Below are 17,870 nucleotides of genomic sequence, written 5' to 3' on the forward strand. Positions count from 1 at the left end.
ATAAATTTTAACGTCGAAGCTTAAATAGATCATGTTATTGAAAAATGTGGCCATATTTAGATTATTGTACGTATTTTATGACATAAATACCCGACTCGGCTCTGTTTCTTATCATTTCATATTTCCGCGCCATAAAATAATTTAGTTACCGAATAGAATTAGGTGGCGCTAGTGGTTGCAAAAAAATGGGATTGCCCGTGAACCGTGTTTTTAGTTATATCTGATTACATTTTGTCAATTTTATAAATTATTTCAATAAAAAATGTTCTTTGAATAAATATTGTTATTCTTAAGTAACCATAAATGACTCTAAATATTCACAAACGAGACAAATACTTCCCGCCTTATCATGCCGGTGTAAACAAACCGCCATGTTGTCGAGAAAGGGCGAATTAAGAGAACTGCAAAATCTTCAGGTAAGCAATTTTTAAAACTACGAATAAAACGTAAATAAGTAAAAAAAATTTTTTGTGATTTTATATTTCATCCATAATTTCAATAAAGTTTTCAATATAACATTGAAGTTATAAAAGTAAAGTGATTGACTATTGACGTCAATTCGCCGTAAGCTGTGAGCCAATGGCTACGTTTCATGCCTAGTCACGTGGGCAAAGTCCGCCAATAGTAACGGCGGCCATTCTTTGTGTACCTTTTCACATAATAGTAAAACAGATTGTAGTCTATGGAGTGAGTGGTGTTATATTTGTCAATTTCATGACGCTAAAAACGTAAATGTGTGAAATTCAGGATTATTCTATTGAGCATAGGGATATTTATATGAATAAATATTCGGTGAGTATTGTTTCAGTTTACAAATAGTGTGTTTTACTGCGAAAACAGTATGTAGACAATGGGAAAGTCCAACCGGGTTACGTCCCGCTCTTTTTAATGTCATTCATTATTTTTCTTTTACGTAGCATTTACAACATTTTATAATTTTGTAGTGATATTTCTATGACTGTGTAATTAGATAAAGAATGTGATTTTATCAAAGTGGCGGGAAATCTGTATGTTATACGTATGTATAACTAATCATTAGTGAAAATACATAATATGACCATTTAATTATTGAAGATGATAAACTGAATGGTGATTACGTATGTCTTTTACTAATTATTTGCTTAACAATTATATTAATGGATCCGAAAACTAAAAATTGTTTTGCTTACACGCGGCATAATGGGTTTATAACGGACGAAATTGTTTCATGTTTCCTCTCTTTCCCTCCTGTCAGTTTGCATGAACGCCGATAAGGAAGGCATGAGTATTATTATTTAACAAGTTTTGCTGTAGTAATATCTAAATTAAAGCCAAATACAAACACGGTATATGTATTTTATTGCACGAAAATGTTTAATCATTGGTGTTTATAGAAATAACGATGTTAATCAGCCATTTAGCCGTCAATGTAACTCATTTGTAAAATTTAATCATATGTAAACAAATAAATATAGGTATGTATGTATATGCATAAATGTTTACACTACGGACCGTAATACACTAGGTACAGACCGGAATTATTAGCTTTCAATTAGGATCTTAAGCTAATTTTAATGAAATGGGAGAACCTTTATAAAGCATATTCTATCAAAATGCGATCAATAAAAATGGAGTATTTTAAAATTGAAGCAAAAAGTATTGATCTAAAAAGTAATTAAAAAGCCGTTAATTATTCATTCTTCTGTTTTATATTGTGATAAAAATGTCTCAAAATGCCTAGTTTGGCGTCTACGGCGTAAATGTTCCCACGGCCGGTTCCAAGCGAGAATTTCAAAACGTTTAACAATGAGTGCACCTTGTCTATGTAGTGGTGTGCTTCCACGTAGCCACGTGCATCGGCGGGGCAGCTGTGCGCGTAGCGTAGTGCCACAGTGTAGAGAACAACAATGAAATTTCTTAGAAAAAAATGTAGTGCAGTATTATAGGCCTATTTTTTACAAAAATGAAATCGATCCCTAGTAAGTTAAATAACTGCAATATTGTAAGATCTTTCCGATTTGGATGTGTTCAACTTTGATGTTTTAATAATAAAATGTAGAGTCCTACATAAATATCTAAAGATAGGTACTATTGACGTACGGCGACGCTCGATTCTTTAAACATTTTAAATATTTATATTTGCATGAATTATAATTTGAGAAATTTAAAAGTGTGTAGAGGTAAACTTCTAATGCCCGACTAATGATAATGACTTCAATTATTGTCTATCTAATGCTTAATAATGAGCATTTATTAATTATCATACATATTATGATTTAATGTTAACGAACCTAACTTTGCAGTGATATTGACTCGAATTGAAAAAAACTGTTAGTAGTTCTCCTTTTTCAGTATTATTTACTTCATTCATGCAGTCATCTAGATAAATTCAATTCTTACTCACTAAATGATAAAATATCTTCTACATCTATAGTAATCTAAAAAAAACTAGTGATAATGAAAATTCCGAATTCACTTTAGAAGCCAAAATATGATTTCAAATACCTAAAAAGAAACATAAATAAAGTAAACAATATTTTATATTTAAATTTTCTTACTCTGTGGCAGTGCATTCAACGAAAAGGGACGACGGGTGACTGCAACCTGTCAGTGTGTGCGTATCCCCGTACGTAGATATAGTTTTTGTATACAAATACTGAACGCACACACCTGTGTTAAGTTCCGTCAGCCGTTACACTCTCCCCTAGCGTTAACTGTAGGAGTTCCGAGTAGTGAAAACAAAAAGTAGGACCTTCCTCTTCTGTTTAAATGAAATATAGGCGCTTTTCATTATGCTTTTGTGCTTCAAAACTTATAAAATGTGCTTTATAGCATTGTTTTTACTAGAATTTCGGTTTTCATGTATTTACATTTTAAAAAATCCCTATTTAAGCAATTTGTCTTTCCATTGCAATGTAAATAAGCAGGATAAAAACCACTATGTACTTATGATTTAAAACAGTTTCCACAGTAACCGTGGAATTATTAAACAGATAGATCATTATGGGTGTAGGTTTTGATCCTCTCCTCCTGTCTCAAGGGTGATTCAAAATGAAGTGCGACGGCGAGACTTTCAGCGTCGCCTGGCAGTAAAAAATAATTATGAATTGCTTCCGCTGGAAAGTATAGAACCGTATAAAATTAAAGTTTTAGTATAACTAAAGTCTACTTATACACCCTATATAGGTATAATCCATAGAATGTTTATTAATACGTGTGCAAATAACGTCCTATATTGAGAAACTAAGAAATAATATAGAGTGGAGATTGAATTCATTTATAGATTTTCTCACGCATCCAATAACGTCTATTTGTATGAATTATTATTCCTATTAGCCATTCATGCAAGGTTGTGTCAATGATGATTCTGCGCGGCCGTTGACCTATAAGGCCGTCACTACATTACTACGTTATTATGACTAACGATTTTCGCATAAAATATAAAGTATTGTTTTTAAGACGAATCTATAATTTCTTGGCATAACTATTCATTATATATTTATTTGTGTGTAGCAGAGAATTCTACAAATTTACAGACAGATTTTCCGGTCTAGACGTGAAACTACATAAAAGTTCAAACAAAATATTTCAGTATCCCCTCTACAGTCGCTTGGGAGTGGTCGGGCGAGGGGAAAGAGGGCGCCCGTAACTTTAATCAATACAGGTTCCCTCCAACCTCAGGCCCTGTCTGCGCGCGCAACAGTGAAAATCCAATCCAATAGTTTTCGCGCCAACGAACTTCTTCCCACTTTTTAATTTCCGTCTTTCACTTGAAATTTATCTCCAATTTATATGAATCCTTTATAGGAATTATGTTTAATTACTTAGGATTATGTAGTATTTTTATTTAAAAAAAATCAAATAATATTTAAAAATATGTTGATTTTAACTCATGCCACTAGGTACATATTTCCCTCTTTATATTAGCTGTCGAAAATTCTAATAACGTCCGTTAAATGAAACCAGACGAATTCTATGACAAAAAATTACATTTATATTCAACTAAACAATTTCCGTGTTCCGATTTTTCGCGGTAATTCTCGGGCGTCGACCACCGGCGCAAGAGACATAAAGGTAATTTGTACCAGAGCCGACCACGACGAGTTCAAGGCGATCGCGCGCGGTCAGGTTCGAGGACAGCGGCGGGCCCCTTGCGGCGCCTCCACAGCCAGCCAGCCCCCCTCGCTTCATTATTTGTATTACTGAAAGTATATGCTAAACTAACTACAAAACATTTCAAGCATAAGTTTCAAGTTATTTGCCATTCACGAGTAATAACGCGGCGGCAAACTGCCAAGAAATCTAATCTCGCAAGAAATTATAGTCGGATAGAGTTTGAGCTTATTTACCAGATCTTTTTCATTATTTACCTAATTGTGAGGAAAACAAAAAAAATAGACTCTACGGTTCAAGTTATAACTATGTATATAATATAAATAATAGCGCCATAAAAGCGCCAATTCAAATATTGAAATTGTTAAGATCTTACCCCTCCCCGCGATAAGCTTCTCGCATATTTATAGAGAAATCCTAAAGATTTTCAGAGCGTGAAGTGTTATTCCCTGTAAAGTCCTCTTTAAATTGCAACACCTTCACTTAGTAATAGTAGATAAAGTTGTAAAAAATAGTTCAATTTAAAATAATTTGAATTATAATAAATTAAGACAATTTGTCAGTGTGAATATCATTTATTTATCGGCTTTGTGCTTTTTCGAATAACATTTAGATTGTTTCAATCACTTCATTCGTGAAAAATGTATGTGGTTTATTAATATAAAGAGTTAATCGACATTTATATTAATAAACATTTATATTAATAAACGTATATTTTTATTTAAAATATAGCAGGTTAAAAACTATAAAAATATTATCAAACTATAAAAATATTTTGTGCTTCCAAAACCTCTAGACTCTTAATGATACAAAAAGCCTTTAAGATATAGATAACATTCAAGGACAGATATCCTTTGAACGTAAGGATTATTTAAGCCGAAAAATGAACCAAATATTTAAAATTTGTTATCTTGATGACTACGTGATAAATGCAATGCGCGCGCAGAAGGTACCTAACTCGCGTGGAACATATCTGTATATTAAACCTATAGGTATTTGTATATTTAAAGGCGATATAACTACGTTATTCGACTGCGGCGGCATCCGCCACGCCTATGTCGGCCTGATATTTTCTGGATATGGATAATATAATTTCTATACGATACGCTTAACTTAGTCCTTGAGGATAATACCTTAGTAAAACTTATAATAGACTGACTACTTCAGACTTCAGACCATTTACTCTTCTGTTATATAAAAAGCCCGTACCTTAAGTAACAACCGAATGTACGAATTAAAATGTATTATCAAATGACTTAGTTCCTACTTCATATCGCACGTACACAGATGAACTCTTGAGTAATAAAGCGAGTTCATGGCCCTCTACAGCATGGCTCGGCTCTGCCACCAACGAGACGGATATAGAGACGTTTTTGGTTCGTAAAAATACCTTAACAATGCGAATTATTAATGCATCTGTCTTGAAATTGAAGGTATTCAGGATTATATTTTCTTTGGAAGTATAATATTTTAAGACATGATATAATAATTATTTTTTTAAGTAGGTATTATATCTATTCATCAAACACATTATACTTATTATTACACAATAGTATAGTTTAAAAAAAGCTAGTTTATATGAGAAAAAATATTTTTATTTCGTAAAAATCATATCAATATCCTTTTAATAAATAAGCTTTTAAAATTTCGTTAGTTTGCAAACTTAACGATTAGTAGTTAGTACAATATTCGTACGAATTAACTGCCTGGTCGTAAACTCAAAAGGGCGCGCTGTGGCGGCTGCAATGTCATTAGGGGTCGATTCACCCTCTTTCGATCTTCTGTAGCTATCTCTTTTTGGCACCCCTATGCTTGACTGTCTCTTTCACTCAAAGGGAAGGTATACATACACTTTACGACTCAAGAGTAGAATACTTTTGTAGCTTTCATTTATAATATGCGCAGGAAAATACACAGGACAAATATTTAATTTTGTTTTAAAGTACATTATTTCGCCAACACTTGAACAAAGCTCGCTTTTAATTTATTTAACATTTTACAATCAAACTTGTCTGAATAAAATGTTGTTAGTATTGTTATCATTTTAAAAGTTCCGCGATAATGATTAGCAAAGGTAAACAATTTAAAAACGTAAAACCCTGAGCCCGATTGGTCAAAGCTATCATATTCACGTTTTTCTTATCTGCCAATGCACTCACTTCACATTTGGTTTGTATGTTTGTGTCGGTATCTATGTTGTGAATGATTATGCTTAGCAACGAAATAAACAAAACACAGATAGATAAGAATCTACACGTTACATTCCAATGAATTAATTTTTAATCTTGTATCAAATCCAATAGCCGCGCCGCATAGTTCAATAACGTGCCATCGTTTAAAAATAAATATAATTTGTATCTTAAATTACATCCGATCGGAAGAAGGTCAAAGTAAATTCATGGTTTAGTTCGAAGCCGCACCAGACAGTATTTATTTATAGGTACAGGTCTTCACAAAAATAACATCCCAAACGTTGGAAGCCTTTGAATCTGTACCATTCTGTCTTAAGGCGTTTTTTATGTTGTTCCCTAGGTAGCGAACGACCCAATACAGACCCTCGACAACAAATCATGGGTTGGTGTAGGTCTGTTCGAACAAAAAAAGTCATCCCAATTTCGACATTGCAAAGAATGTTTAAAATTTGTCATGACAAATTCTTAAAAAAAATGTAGAGGTGAAAATTATTCGAATTCTCTATTAATTGCTTAGATACTTAAGATCTACATTAACATTAATGTCGTCAAAATAAATACAGAAAAGTACAACAAAAATTGCTCCCACTTGCTTCAATGAGCGTAAACGAGATAGCAATAAATACAACTTAACTCTTTCCTTACTTGGGAACGCATACCTTAAGACAAAAACAGGTTTCTAAACTAAATAGTGGTTTCAATGCCGCCTCTCCCGTCCCGCTGTCTCGTCAAGTACTCGTAGAATCGTAGATACAAATTATGTTCAATTGAAAAGAAATTGGCGCCAAAATACTACCACATGTGTGTTATTTCGCATGATTTGTTATAAATAATAACTTCAATGACTTATTAAAATAATTTTCCATGTTTCATTACAGGGGTGCTCAGACATGGACTTGTATATTACAGACTCGCTCCAAGACATGCTAGACATGGATATCAAAAATGAAATAGCAACAGACCTTAGCAGTATCACAGATTTCTCAGTTAGTCACATTTTATTGTACATTTTTTGTTTCATTATTACTCTTACGTCATGATAAATGGAGTAACATAATATCATTTTTCGACAGGATTCATTAGGACTAAACTTCTCCGAAATGCCGCCATTATTAGATATGGACACAGACAACTCTGCTACATGGCTAAACAACTCGTCTAGTTTTGTCCAGAACCTTGATCTATATGGCTCTGAGGCGAATGCAGTAATGGTAAATCCGAACTCTGTTATGCCGTCAAATTTTGCTGAGACGCCAATAAAAAACATAGTGAAAGAGGAAGCATCAAACCTGTTACTCACTTCCGCAGCGAGTAACAGTCTAAACAATAGCTTGTCAGTGCCGAGTCCAAAGGAAGAAAAAAGTCACTTAACATTCTCTCCAAATACTATTAAAGTATCAAAAGTACAAGAATCTGATGAAACTACAACTTCAACGACGACGACCACTACAACAATAACTCAAAGAAAACCAATGGAAGAAGCTACACAAATGGTTATTTACGTACGGAAACATGATAAAACTGTAGTCAAGGATTTATTAAAAGACTTAGATAACAATTGCAAAACCAAATTGACTACAGCTCAAACGACCACGCCCACCGTGCGGATCAAAGCGCAACCAGAAGTTGTCAAAGTGAATGGGAAAAGTTGTTCTATTTTAAATACATCTCAAAAAATAGCACACCAAGTAGGCACTAAAACAATAATCTCCGGCAATATACACATATTGGACGCCCAACAGTCTAGGACAATTTTAGCAAATGGTAACAAAAGTCAAGCAACTATATTAATCGATAACTCATCATTAAATAGTAATAGGCAAATAATAAAAACCTCTGTAACTGGAGCATTCACAGTTGACACTAGCCAAGCGAAATATGTAAATACCGCTAATAGTAAAAATACCGTGGGAGAGTTTCCCAAGCCCGCCTATTCTTACTCATGTTTAATAGCGATGGCTCTGAAGAATTCACGAACAGGAAGTTTGCCCGTTTCAGAGATCTATAACTTTATGTGGTAAGTAATTTTATCCCAACAAATTCAAAAGCTCTTGTTCAAACCCTCATTAGCGGAGTTTAGTTATGGCTATTGATATGTTTAATCCCTTTCTTCATAAAAGTTCGTTAGACGAGGGGAAGTTTTTAAGATTACGCGTTTATAAAGAGAAAATCATATAAAACTAAAATACAGTTTAAATAAATTCACACAATTCACAATTTTTTTATCCCTTGTATTTCAGCCAACATTTTCCTTACTTCAAAACTGCACCAAATGGATGGAAAAATTCAGTCCGACATAATCTTAGTCTGAATAAATGTTTTGAAAAAATTGAGAAACCCTCAACAAATGGAAGTCAAAGGAAAGGTATGTACATAAATAAAAGAAAAATACCTGTGTATACCTGACGACGTAATTTTATTTTCTCACGACAACATCAATACTTGTTTCTTTTTTAGGTTGCTTATGGGCCATGAATCCCTCTAAAGTTGTAAAAATGGACGAAGAAGTTCAAAAATGGTCACGGAAGGATCCACAGGCAATAAAGAAGGCAATGGTTTATCCAGGTAATTCTAACAATAATGTTGTACAAATATTTAATAGAAAAATTGTAAATCAATGATATTCTTTCGTGATTACGTTCGTCTTTATTTTACATGTACAGTACAGTAGTTCAGTTCTAGTGTTTGAACATAAAATGTGTTCTTATATTTTGTCTGTATCTGTATGGGGGAAGAATTAATCATTACTGTTTCTGCGAAAAAACAAACGAGCAAAAACATTATTTTTATGTGCAGACCTTCATTCAGTGTATTAAAAACTTCATAAATGATACTTTGTAGTTGCATTGGTACTTTTACTAATGTTAAGGTTTCCAGATTCAATTCTAAACAGTTCCTCTTTTTACCAACTTCATTTTATATTTCAGTTTTTTTTTCGAGCCGTAAAAACCAAATTCTTTGATAAATTTCATGCCACTCCGTAAAAAATAACTTGCGGTGTTAAACGACTAATGTTAACAAAAACTGTTCCGGCGAAAAGATAGTGCTAGTTTATAGGTTTCCATATAACAAGAAGTCATCTAATAAGTAACTTTTGTTATTTCAATAAATCCTATAGCCTAAAACGTTTAATATTATGTATGTGTTAGGAACCTCGTTAGGACATTATTTGAAAGCCAACTTTTTATAAGTCGAGAACCTTAACTTTCCACAATAAATTAACAGAAACACAATTAAACGTAAATGAGCAACAAAAGTGGCAGAGTAACGTTATTTACAAAGATCGGAAAATAACTACTCAGTAGACGACCTGCAGTGTTCTTATATACGCCCACTTTTAGTTAATATCCGCATTTGACAATTAAAGTTTCTTAATCTTACCACTCCTAACATATGTGTATATTGTGACATGAAATGAATCTAATGATATTATGTGTATTATGAACAGATAGCTTGGAAGCGCTGGAACGGGGCGAGATGAAGTACAGCGGGTTCGGCAGCGACACTGACGCGGAGGATGACGTGGACGCGGACGCTGACGCAGAGCTTGACGCGGACGTCGAGATCGATCCCGAGGTCAAGGAAGAGGTGGAGGAAGACGACACAGTGGTGGAACAGGTTAGTATCATGTTTTCTAACGCTTTTTATACTTATAGACGAGCCGCGTGGTGGAGCGATCATACTGAACTGACAGGCAAAGTGTTCAGATTTCGATACCCGGCCAGAAAGATATGATTGATAGATTTTGATTTATCTTCTGGGCGTTTGTGTATGTCCATGGCATCCCCGACACGGAATCCTAGTGTGTAACGATTTTTACACTTTTTTTTTCGAGTGGGAAACCCACACAGAGGGCGCGACACAGAGTGGGATTCTTACCGCACTAAAACCCCCCCGGTGGCTGTCCTCAGCGCTGCGTAAAGGACTCCGGGATCTCCAGAGGAACGCAACCGGAGTAGTCTTAGCGCGTTGCCCCGTCGGGCTCCGCCCAGATGAGCACCTCTGTCACACCGTCTGTTGTACACGACGGTATGCGACCACACTTACCGCCGTCCTTCCCGGCGTCGCTTGCCGGGCAGTTTGAGCTCCTACTCTTGCTACCCGCAACCCCGGAAGGCCCATTTAGTCGCCTCTTACGACAAGCAGGGGATACCGTAGCTCTACTCTGGTCGCGGAACTACACGGACAACACTCATTGCCCCTATGAGTGTGAAAATCGTCTCATAAACCCATATCAGGATTTTGTATTGTCGGTGCTATAGACACGCACAACGACGAATACGCAAACACCCAGATCCAGAACAGAAATCTTAATTCATCTATAAACATATAAATACCACTGTTGCCGATAGTGGTTTCTATACAATACACCGTTTTGGGAATATTAAAGAGCAATGAAAAATTTATAGTTTTCATAATAACGTTTTAGTCATCACCTTGTTTTCAAAAATCATAAAGTGCTTGCCTGTTGTGTACTCTTGCAGTGCAGTTTGAGAATCCGAAAATCAAACCACCATGAAATATAATAATCACTATCAATTATTATTATTTGCTTTGTGCTTAGTTCTTATTAACTGCCCAGAGCATGATTATATAAATACTATCACAATCTTTTCCACTTATACGTACCGTAGTCGTCATAATATGTAGGTTATCCAATAATATCCCATCAAACGCACATCGGCTACGATGACTATAAAGTGCAGTCCGACATTAACGCAAGGAAATGACCGGTGATCAAATAACACTTGGGTAGTGTTATGTTCCTGTTTACGTAATTTCACTTGATTAAAGCATTATAGATATGTTGCTTCGTATCATATATTAATGTGAATATTATAGGTACTGTCACTTCTCTTCGTTATCACTGCTTCACAAATATCGTTCGCTCCACGAATTCACTGACCTATGTCTTTTATGTATGATTATGTTAGTAGCTCAAGTAGAGGTCTCCATCAAAACAGGCGAACCATTTTCCAGTTTGTTAATTCATAGGCGTAGTTACAAAAAATATTCTCGCTGCTATTCTTTGAGTCGAAGTATTAAAAGTAATTAAGGTTATATTATGATACTTTACAAAATATAATGATAACAACTGTAGTTTAAAAAGAGACTACTAGGTGATCAGATGAATATTTTAGGCATATCCATTGTGTAATAAGAAGTAATTCATCTCATGCATCTTATACATACAGTTAAGCAGCTACTTATCACTAAATGTTGAAGATTAAATTCAAATATTTAAGACTTTAAAATACTTAAGATATTAACTGTATGATTGTAAACTCGAGTAATCTTGCTGTAATAAACATGTAATAGATTTTATTTTTAGGTTTTAAACCTTTCTGGTTTGCATACAGAGACACTAACTCCACTTATTTCTGCCTTATAACATAACAGCAGTGTTTGAAGATCTCTCTTGTGTAAGTGTCTACGCGGAGCATTCAAACTTTGCTCTCAAAGGTAGTAACGGTTCTATGATTGGCGTAGGGTAGAACACCTATTTTGTATGAAGTTGATTACAAATGTCTGTGGGCAGTAGTGATTACTTCCCAACGAATACACTTCAGACTTGTATGCTATTTCGATGTTAAAAAGCTTTAGTATAAAAAAAATTATAATATTTATAATATAGCAGTAGCAGACGAGCAAGCAGTCCACCTGATGGTAAGTGGCTACTGCCGCCCATGGACATCTTTAATCAACCCCAGATAGGATTACATATTTCTACCTGAGGTTGGCTACAGATGTGCAGGCACCCTTGAGGACTGAGCTGGAATGCCCCGGAAGAGTATGTTTCCGCTACCACACCCTTAAAAGCAGAACACAGCAGTGCTTAATGCTGCTGTTATGACGTAGAAATAGGTGCAGCGCTGGTGCCGCCGGAGTCGAACCACCAAAAGCTAATATTTTTATTTCAATCGTATGTATATTTCCAGGAGGTATCAGACCAGGAGTTGGAAGTGGAGGAGGTGGAGGGTACGGGCATGGTGGGCGGCACCTACCGACTGCTGGCCGCTGGGCCCTCACTCGCTTCGTACGTCACCGATGTGGACTCCGCTGAAGAAGTCAGCGATATTGAGGTGACGTATAATAATATCTTATATATAAAATTCTCGTGTCACAATGTTAGTTACCGTACTCCGTAACGGCTTTACCGATTTCACCAAATTTTATATCCATATTCAGTAGGTCAGAATCGGCGACTATCTATTTTTCATACCCCTAAGTGATAAGGGTTGTTCATGTTCACCCTTAACATTTTTTTAATTATATGGCAACACGTTTGCCGGGTCAGCTAGTTATTTATAATATGTTATTCAAATCCATGTTATTTCATTAAGAGTACTACTTTGTATTAGCCTGCTATAGTCCGCGCCAAACTGCTAGTCCGCTCTGAATATAGAAACGAGTCGCGTCGAATAGCAAATCATAGATATTAGCGGGACGAAGACAGCGCGAAATCCCTCCAGGCACCCATCCGCTGCCCGCTCTCACCCACGGGTACGTAGCTGCGTTAGTATACCCTTATGTTGCCACAGAATATATGCTTGTAGTTGTGCGCAACAACTTCAGAGCGGACTACGAGTTTGGCGCGGACTGTACCAACTTGTACAATGGTACACTTGTATATTTAAACCACGACCACCCTTTTTATGACTTAACGATTAAGTATACTAAAGTCAACTTACTGTAATGATTGATATTAATGTCTTATCTACTATTTCTTAACTTAAAAGGTTAATTTCAGACTGCTCTATCAATATTGGACAGTTATAAACAGAAAAATCAACAAATATTGTCAATGTCATTTGAGTTATAATTTATTTATTTTTGTCTATTTTTCTTAGGTTTTGGACCACTCCTACGAAGAAATTGATGTTGAAGTAACGAAGCCTGTGAAAATAGATCTGTCAACAGTCACTGAAAACTATACCAGTAAGTATTTTGAATTAGTAGAAGCCAAGTTTGTTGAACTGTTGAATGTTGAAGGCACTATTTAATAAATGTAATTGCTCATTCATGTAATTTATTATTAGAAATTACAAATAAAGATGTCAAAGTCCTGAGGTACTTTCCCTCAGAACTATGACATGGGCTCTTCAAGAGAAGTGTAAAAAGAGCCGGCAATGCATTGGCGACTCCTCTGGTGTTGCAAATGTCCAATTGTCCATAGGCGACGGTGACTGCTTTCCACCAGGTAGCCCATCAGCCTTATCGTTAGCTTAAAAATTAAAAAAAAAAAAACAAAATTACTGGCTAATTCCGTAACTTGATTTTAATGGTACTGCTACGAGTATTAATTGCAATTTGTTCTGAAAATATGAAGATTCACTAACTCAGGCTTTTACACGAAACTTTTACCCTTGTTTCAGTTCACCAAGCGAAACGAGCAAAGACGAGCTTCATCTACCAGCCCGTGGCCACACAGTCGCACACCAGCCGACGAAAAACGCCGCTCGTCAACCGAGTCGCACTCATTTGAATGCACGTAACAAGACTTATTATTCATAATTGTGATTTAACAACATAAATGTAGCAGTAACGTAGTATTTCCAGTGTTTGAAGGAATGAGTAATTGTATTTGTAATTGTAATATGATAGCTGTGAGTTGTCTGTAGTGGTGAGTGTTTTTATTTTGACTGTGAAGTTGCGAACGTGATAGTCTGTACCAGATAAGTGTATTTACACGAATGAAAAGAAACATGAACACTTGTTACATATCGTACACTGTAAATTTTTTTGTTATATTAATAAGTGAAGTGTAACCCGCGCGTTTATTTTGTATTATTGAAGAGAAATTCAATTTTGTATGGAAATCAATTTACGGACCGAAGCAATGAAATGTCGTAAATAGTTTTAAGTGGACGGCTTTACAGCCTATACTATCAGTACAAAGACTAGAATTTTGCTACTCTATTGATACATTTCGTATTCTACAAATGTTTAGGAAGATTAAAGAGGTCGTAGGGACAGTGCTGTGTGTAACCTGACCATAACAAGAAATTCTTATGTTCTGCTAGGCATGTGTAACCTCAGTCCTAAATCTATACAGCTTAATGGAGCTGAATGTCACTGAATTAATGTATAGGCTCTTTCATTGACCTACTCATGCCTACTGTGAAAAACTGAGAATGAAAATTCACAGATATAAATGTTAGAGTGCATATAAGGTTTGACATTATTGATTATATTTAATAATATCATGTCAGTATCACTATCACATGAATAGCAGATGACGATTAAAATATCCATACAATTATATGCAAATATATTTGTATTCAAAAAAGGGAAGAAGTCTTAAAAAATGTCAACTCTATATGCATTCTAAAGATAGCATTTTACAAGGGTTTTATTGTTATGGTCGGAAAGTGACTGCTTTTTTATATATCTAACATTTTTACATGGTATAAGAAACATAAATTATACAACTCGTCCGCTTTTTATATTCCAAAAATGTTGTTCAATCGTATTACAAGGTGATATTTTAAGTAGTAGATCTTGTCAATCAATGCAAATGTTGATTATACACCAAATAACTACAAACAAAATTTTGTTTATTAAAGTAAATGAATACACGCTGCATTTCACTTGATGGTAAAAACTAATACTTTCACGGTTTTTCAAGGTCTTATACGTGTTAAGAAAGTTTCTGTTACCATCTTAACAACAACCAGGGCATCATAAATACCATGGGTTTTTAAAGGAGATGAAAGATACTTACACTTAGAAGATTAGCTGGCAGGGTGGGTTTTAGCCGTCTCCGCCCATACACTGAACCGCCACACGGGGTACAATATGAAAGTTAAGGTAAAATGTAGGTGGCGCGATTTATTTCTGCGGTGTGTGCGAGTCTCTTCGATTTCCGCTAAAACTAGGAACTATTCCGATTCCGCGTAGATGCGAATGAAAATCGCCTCGTGAGTTCTCACACTTACCGTTTTACTATCGGATGAAATGCAGCCAATAATAAGTAGAATTTTACCATGTCTTATTTGCTTGATGAAGAACATTGTATCTTTGTCTCTACTAAGATGATCAGTCAATTGCATCTGGTATACATGTGTTCATGACATTGTCCAATAATTAATGATTCTATATCAATTATGTCAAGTTTTTATGAATGATACATTGAGCAATGATGATATAAGCAAATATTATGAAAGTACTTATGATAAAATAAAATAATGTGCAACAAAAAGTTCATGCCACTAAAAGTATCACTATAGTAGCAAGAAGAGTAGCGGGTATATTTTTAATTTCCCACCGCTTATATGTATATATGTTTGTATTTGTGTTCATTTTATATGTTGACACTGGCAGGTTTATTATTATTATGTAAAGCAACTTGATTCCAAGCCCTTTTAAGAATACGAAATACTTAAATGTTGAAATATATAGTCTCTTTTGCTTAGCTATAGAGTGCATACGTACTTCATGTAGTATGAAATATTGCTTTACCACTAACTCAATCATTTGATTATACAAAGGTTTTGGTGCAAAGTAAAGTATAGATGAAGTTGGAGAATGGGTATGTCAGTTGATTCGTTGGAATATCGTGATCGGTAAAGCTATGATTTTCCTACATTCAGCAAATTAACTGCAGGTGATATTATAAAATGAAGATAATGATTAGTGATTAGTTAGTAATGATAGTGATTAATCCATATTGCATCCATATTGACATCGACATTTGAATGAAATACCGAATATTGCGTTTTTCATGAATTGACCGTGGTTTGCCTAAAATAATCTCGATTCGAATAAAGTTATGCGTTATAGCTGTGTGAAAGACACTTTGTTTACTACTTAGTATTTTAAGTCCTTTAATTAAAATTAAAATTAATATTGATTGATGATAAAACCCTTAAAAGGCTTGGAATTGACTTTTTTCGCAATAAATTATGCCGTACATATAACCGATTATTCAATTTTAGATATAGCATTTCAAGTCTCTTTATTATATTATAGTAGTTTGTACTATATTTCCGTACAGTTTAACTCTAGTTTTGTTCCCGAATTCTGCACTATAGAAGGTCATAAGCAAAGTAATATAGTCCGCACGGTAATACGCATTTCAAAACATAATATAAAGTATTTTCTATTTATATTCATATATTTATATAATATTTAATCATGCAACTCCAAATTTAAAATATTTACAGAATAGTCAGCCCTATTTGAATCTTAGTATAACTAGGGATTTATCCATTAAACAGGGATTTATAACCTTTAGTAAATGCCTTATATAGCCAAAAAGTACTAATCTGAAATATAATCATAAAACACCAATTATTACACCTATAATATAATGTATCGTAGAACAACCAAATTTTATTTATCTTAATGTATCATGTAGTATATTTATAATAATTACTTATATATAAGCAGAATGGAGTGAAATATTCAGATGTTGGTCAAGGATATGTTCTAATCTGTCTAACATAGTTTTAATCGTACAATTACTGTGTAATATTAAGATGTAGACATCACTTTTCTCATTGTATGCGTGAAATTCTACTTGGTAAAAATATCTTGTCAGTATTGGTTGTGAAACGGATCTCTGTTGCGTTAAAGTATAATTTGTAAAGTGATAAAGGTGGGTCAAAGTATTGACAGAAAATATCAGCATTACATAAAAATGCAAAATGCGTTTTTTTACTAAAAAAAAGTTTTCATACTTGAATCCACCTTTATCTGTCTCTAAAACAGTTCATATATTGTGTTTGTACGAAAATACTAAAATCATAATGTTTTATTTCAAATGGTTATTAAAAACGCCCTCGATAAATGTTGAAAGATTGTAAATAACTTATATTTAAATTAGTTTTCTGCACTGCTTGTTTGCGCCAATGTATCTTAAATCGTCATCGGCACACTTTACTGAACCATGTTACTAAATAAAAGAAATATATTGTAAGTGATTCTAATAAAAATGGCTAACTGGCAATTGCCTAATAGTAAATAAACTTAACTATTTGTTCTTAGAATATTAATGTTTTAAATACGGGTGCAGATACAGGAAGAATAAATTGATAAATGGGTGATTAATGAGTTGATATTAAAATTAATTTGAGACATTTCTAAATTGTGGATGTTGCCAAAACGCTATTAGTTTATACGATATAATGTCACGAAATTAGCCTGTATTTGCGCCTGTTTCAAGTGGTATGATATAATGTGTGTTAGGGACAAAATTTAGGTTTGTACTGTCATAGTATATTATACTATTATGTAGCCGTTTTTCTTCCTTCTACATTAAACAATTAGATAATGTAAAACTGTGATATGAGATTCGCTGATAGTCCATTTTGGCTCTGGACAAAAATAAAATTTCAAGGCAAGCAACATAATGGTAATATATTTGCTACTTATAATAAAGTAATTAATGTGACTCCTAAAATACCATGGTTCTGATAATCTTGCACAATCATTCAAGATATAAACGGTTCTTCGGTTAAAAATTCTATATTGACTTTAAGATACTGTAGAGGCAATATGTGTAGTAATGGTTGAGTGTAGTAATAACTAGAGACAAAGGGATAGGCACTAGATAAACCTGCAAAAAGGTAGTATATTATTACC

The 17,870-nt window shown here is 34.2% G+C and overlaps 1 protein-coding gene across 3 annotated transcripts; it reads left to right on the plus strand.

Annotated features, from left to right (window-relative positions):
• Nucleotides 1-490: 490 nt before the first annotated feature.
• Nucleotides 491-16,161, plus strand: jumu (Forkhead box protein N4 jumeau). Of its 3 annotated transcripts, none has more exons than XM_073084252.1 (9): nucleotides 491-792; nucleotides 7,163-7,270; nucleotides 7,358-8,301; nucleotides 8,525-8,649; nucleotides 8,742-8,849; nucleotides 9,733-9,902; nucleotides 12,224-12,367; nucleotides 13,136-13,223; nucleotides 13,661-16,161. In XM_073084252.1, exons 1-9 carry the CDS (start codon nucleotides 733-735, stop codon nucleotides 13,768-13,770), a joined length of 1,857 nt encoding a protein of 618 aa, XP_072940353.1. In that variant the 5' UTR covers nucleotides 491-732; the 3' UTR covers nucleotides 13,771-16,161. The 3 variants fall into 3 exon arrangements, with proteins under 3 accessions (XP_072940353.1, XP_072940354.1, XP_072940355.1); XM_073084253.1 differs by lacking the exon at nucleotides 491-792 and adding an exon at nucleotides 836-1,089; XM_073084254.1 differs by lacking the exon at nucleotides 491-792 and adding an exon at nucleotides 7,064-7,085.
• Nucleotides 16,162-17,870: the final 1,709 nt, after the last annotated feature.

The sequence above is a fragment of the Epargyreus clarus genome, unplaced genomic scaffold, assembly GCF_041222505.1.
Source record: "Epargyreus clarus isolate Ecla_fem2 unplaced genomic scaffold, WU_Ecla_fem_2.2 ptg000021l, whole genome shotgun sequence".
Taxonomy (NCBI): domain Eukaryota; kingdom Metazoa; phylum Arthropoda; class Insecta; order Lepidoptera; family Hesperiidae; genus Epargyreus; species Epargyreus clarus.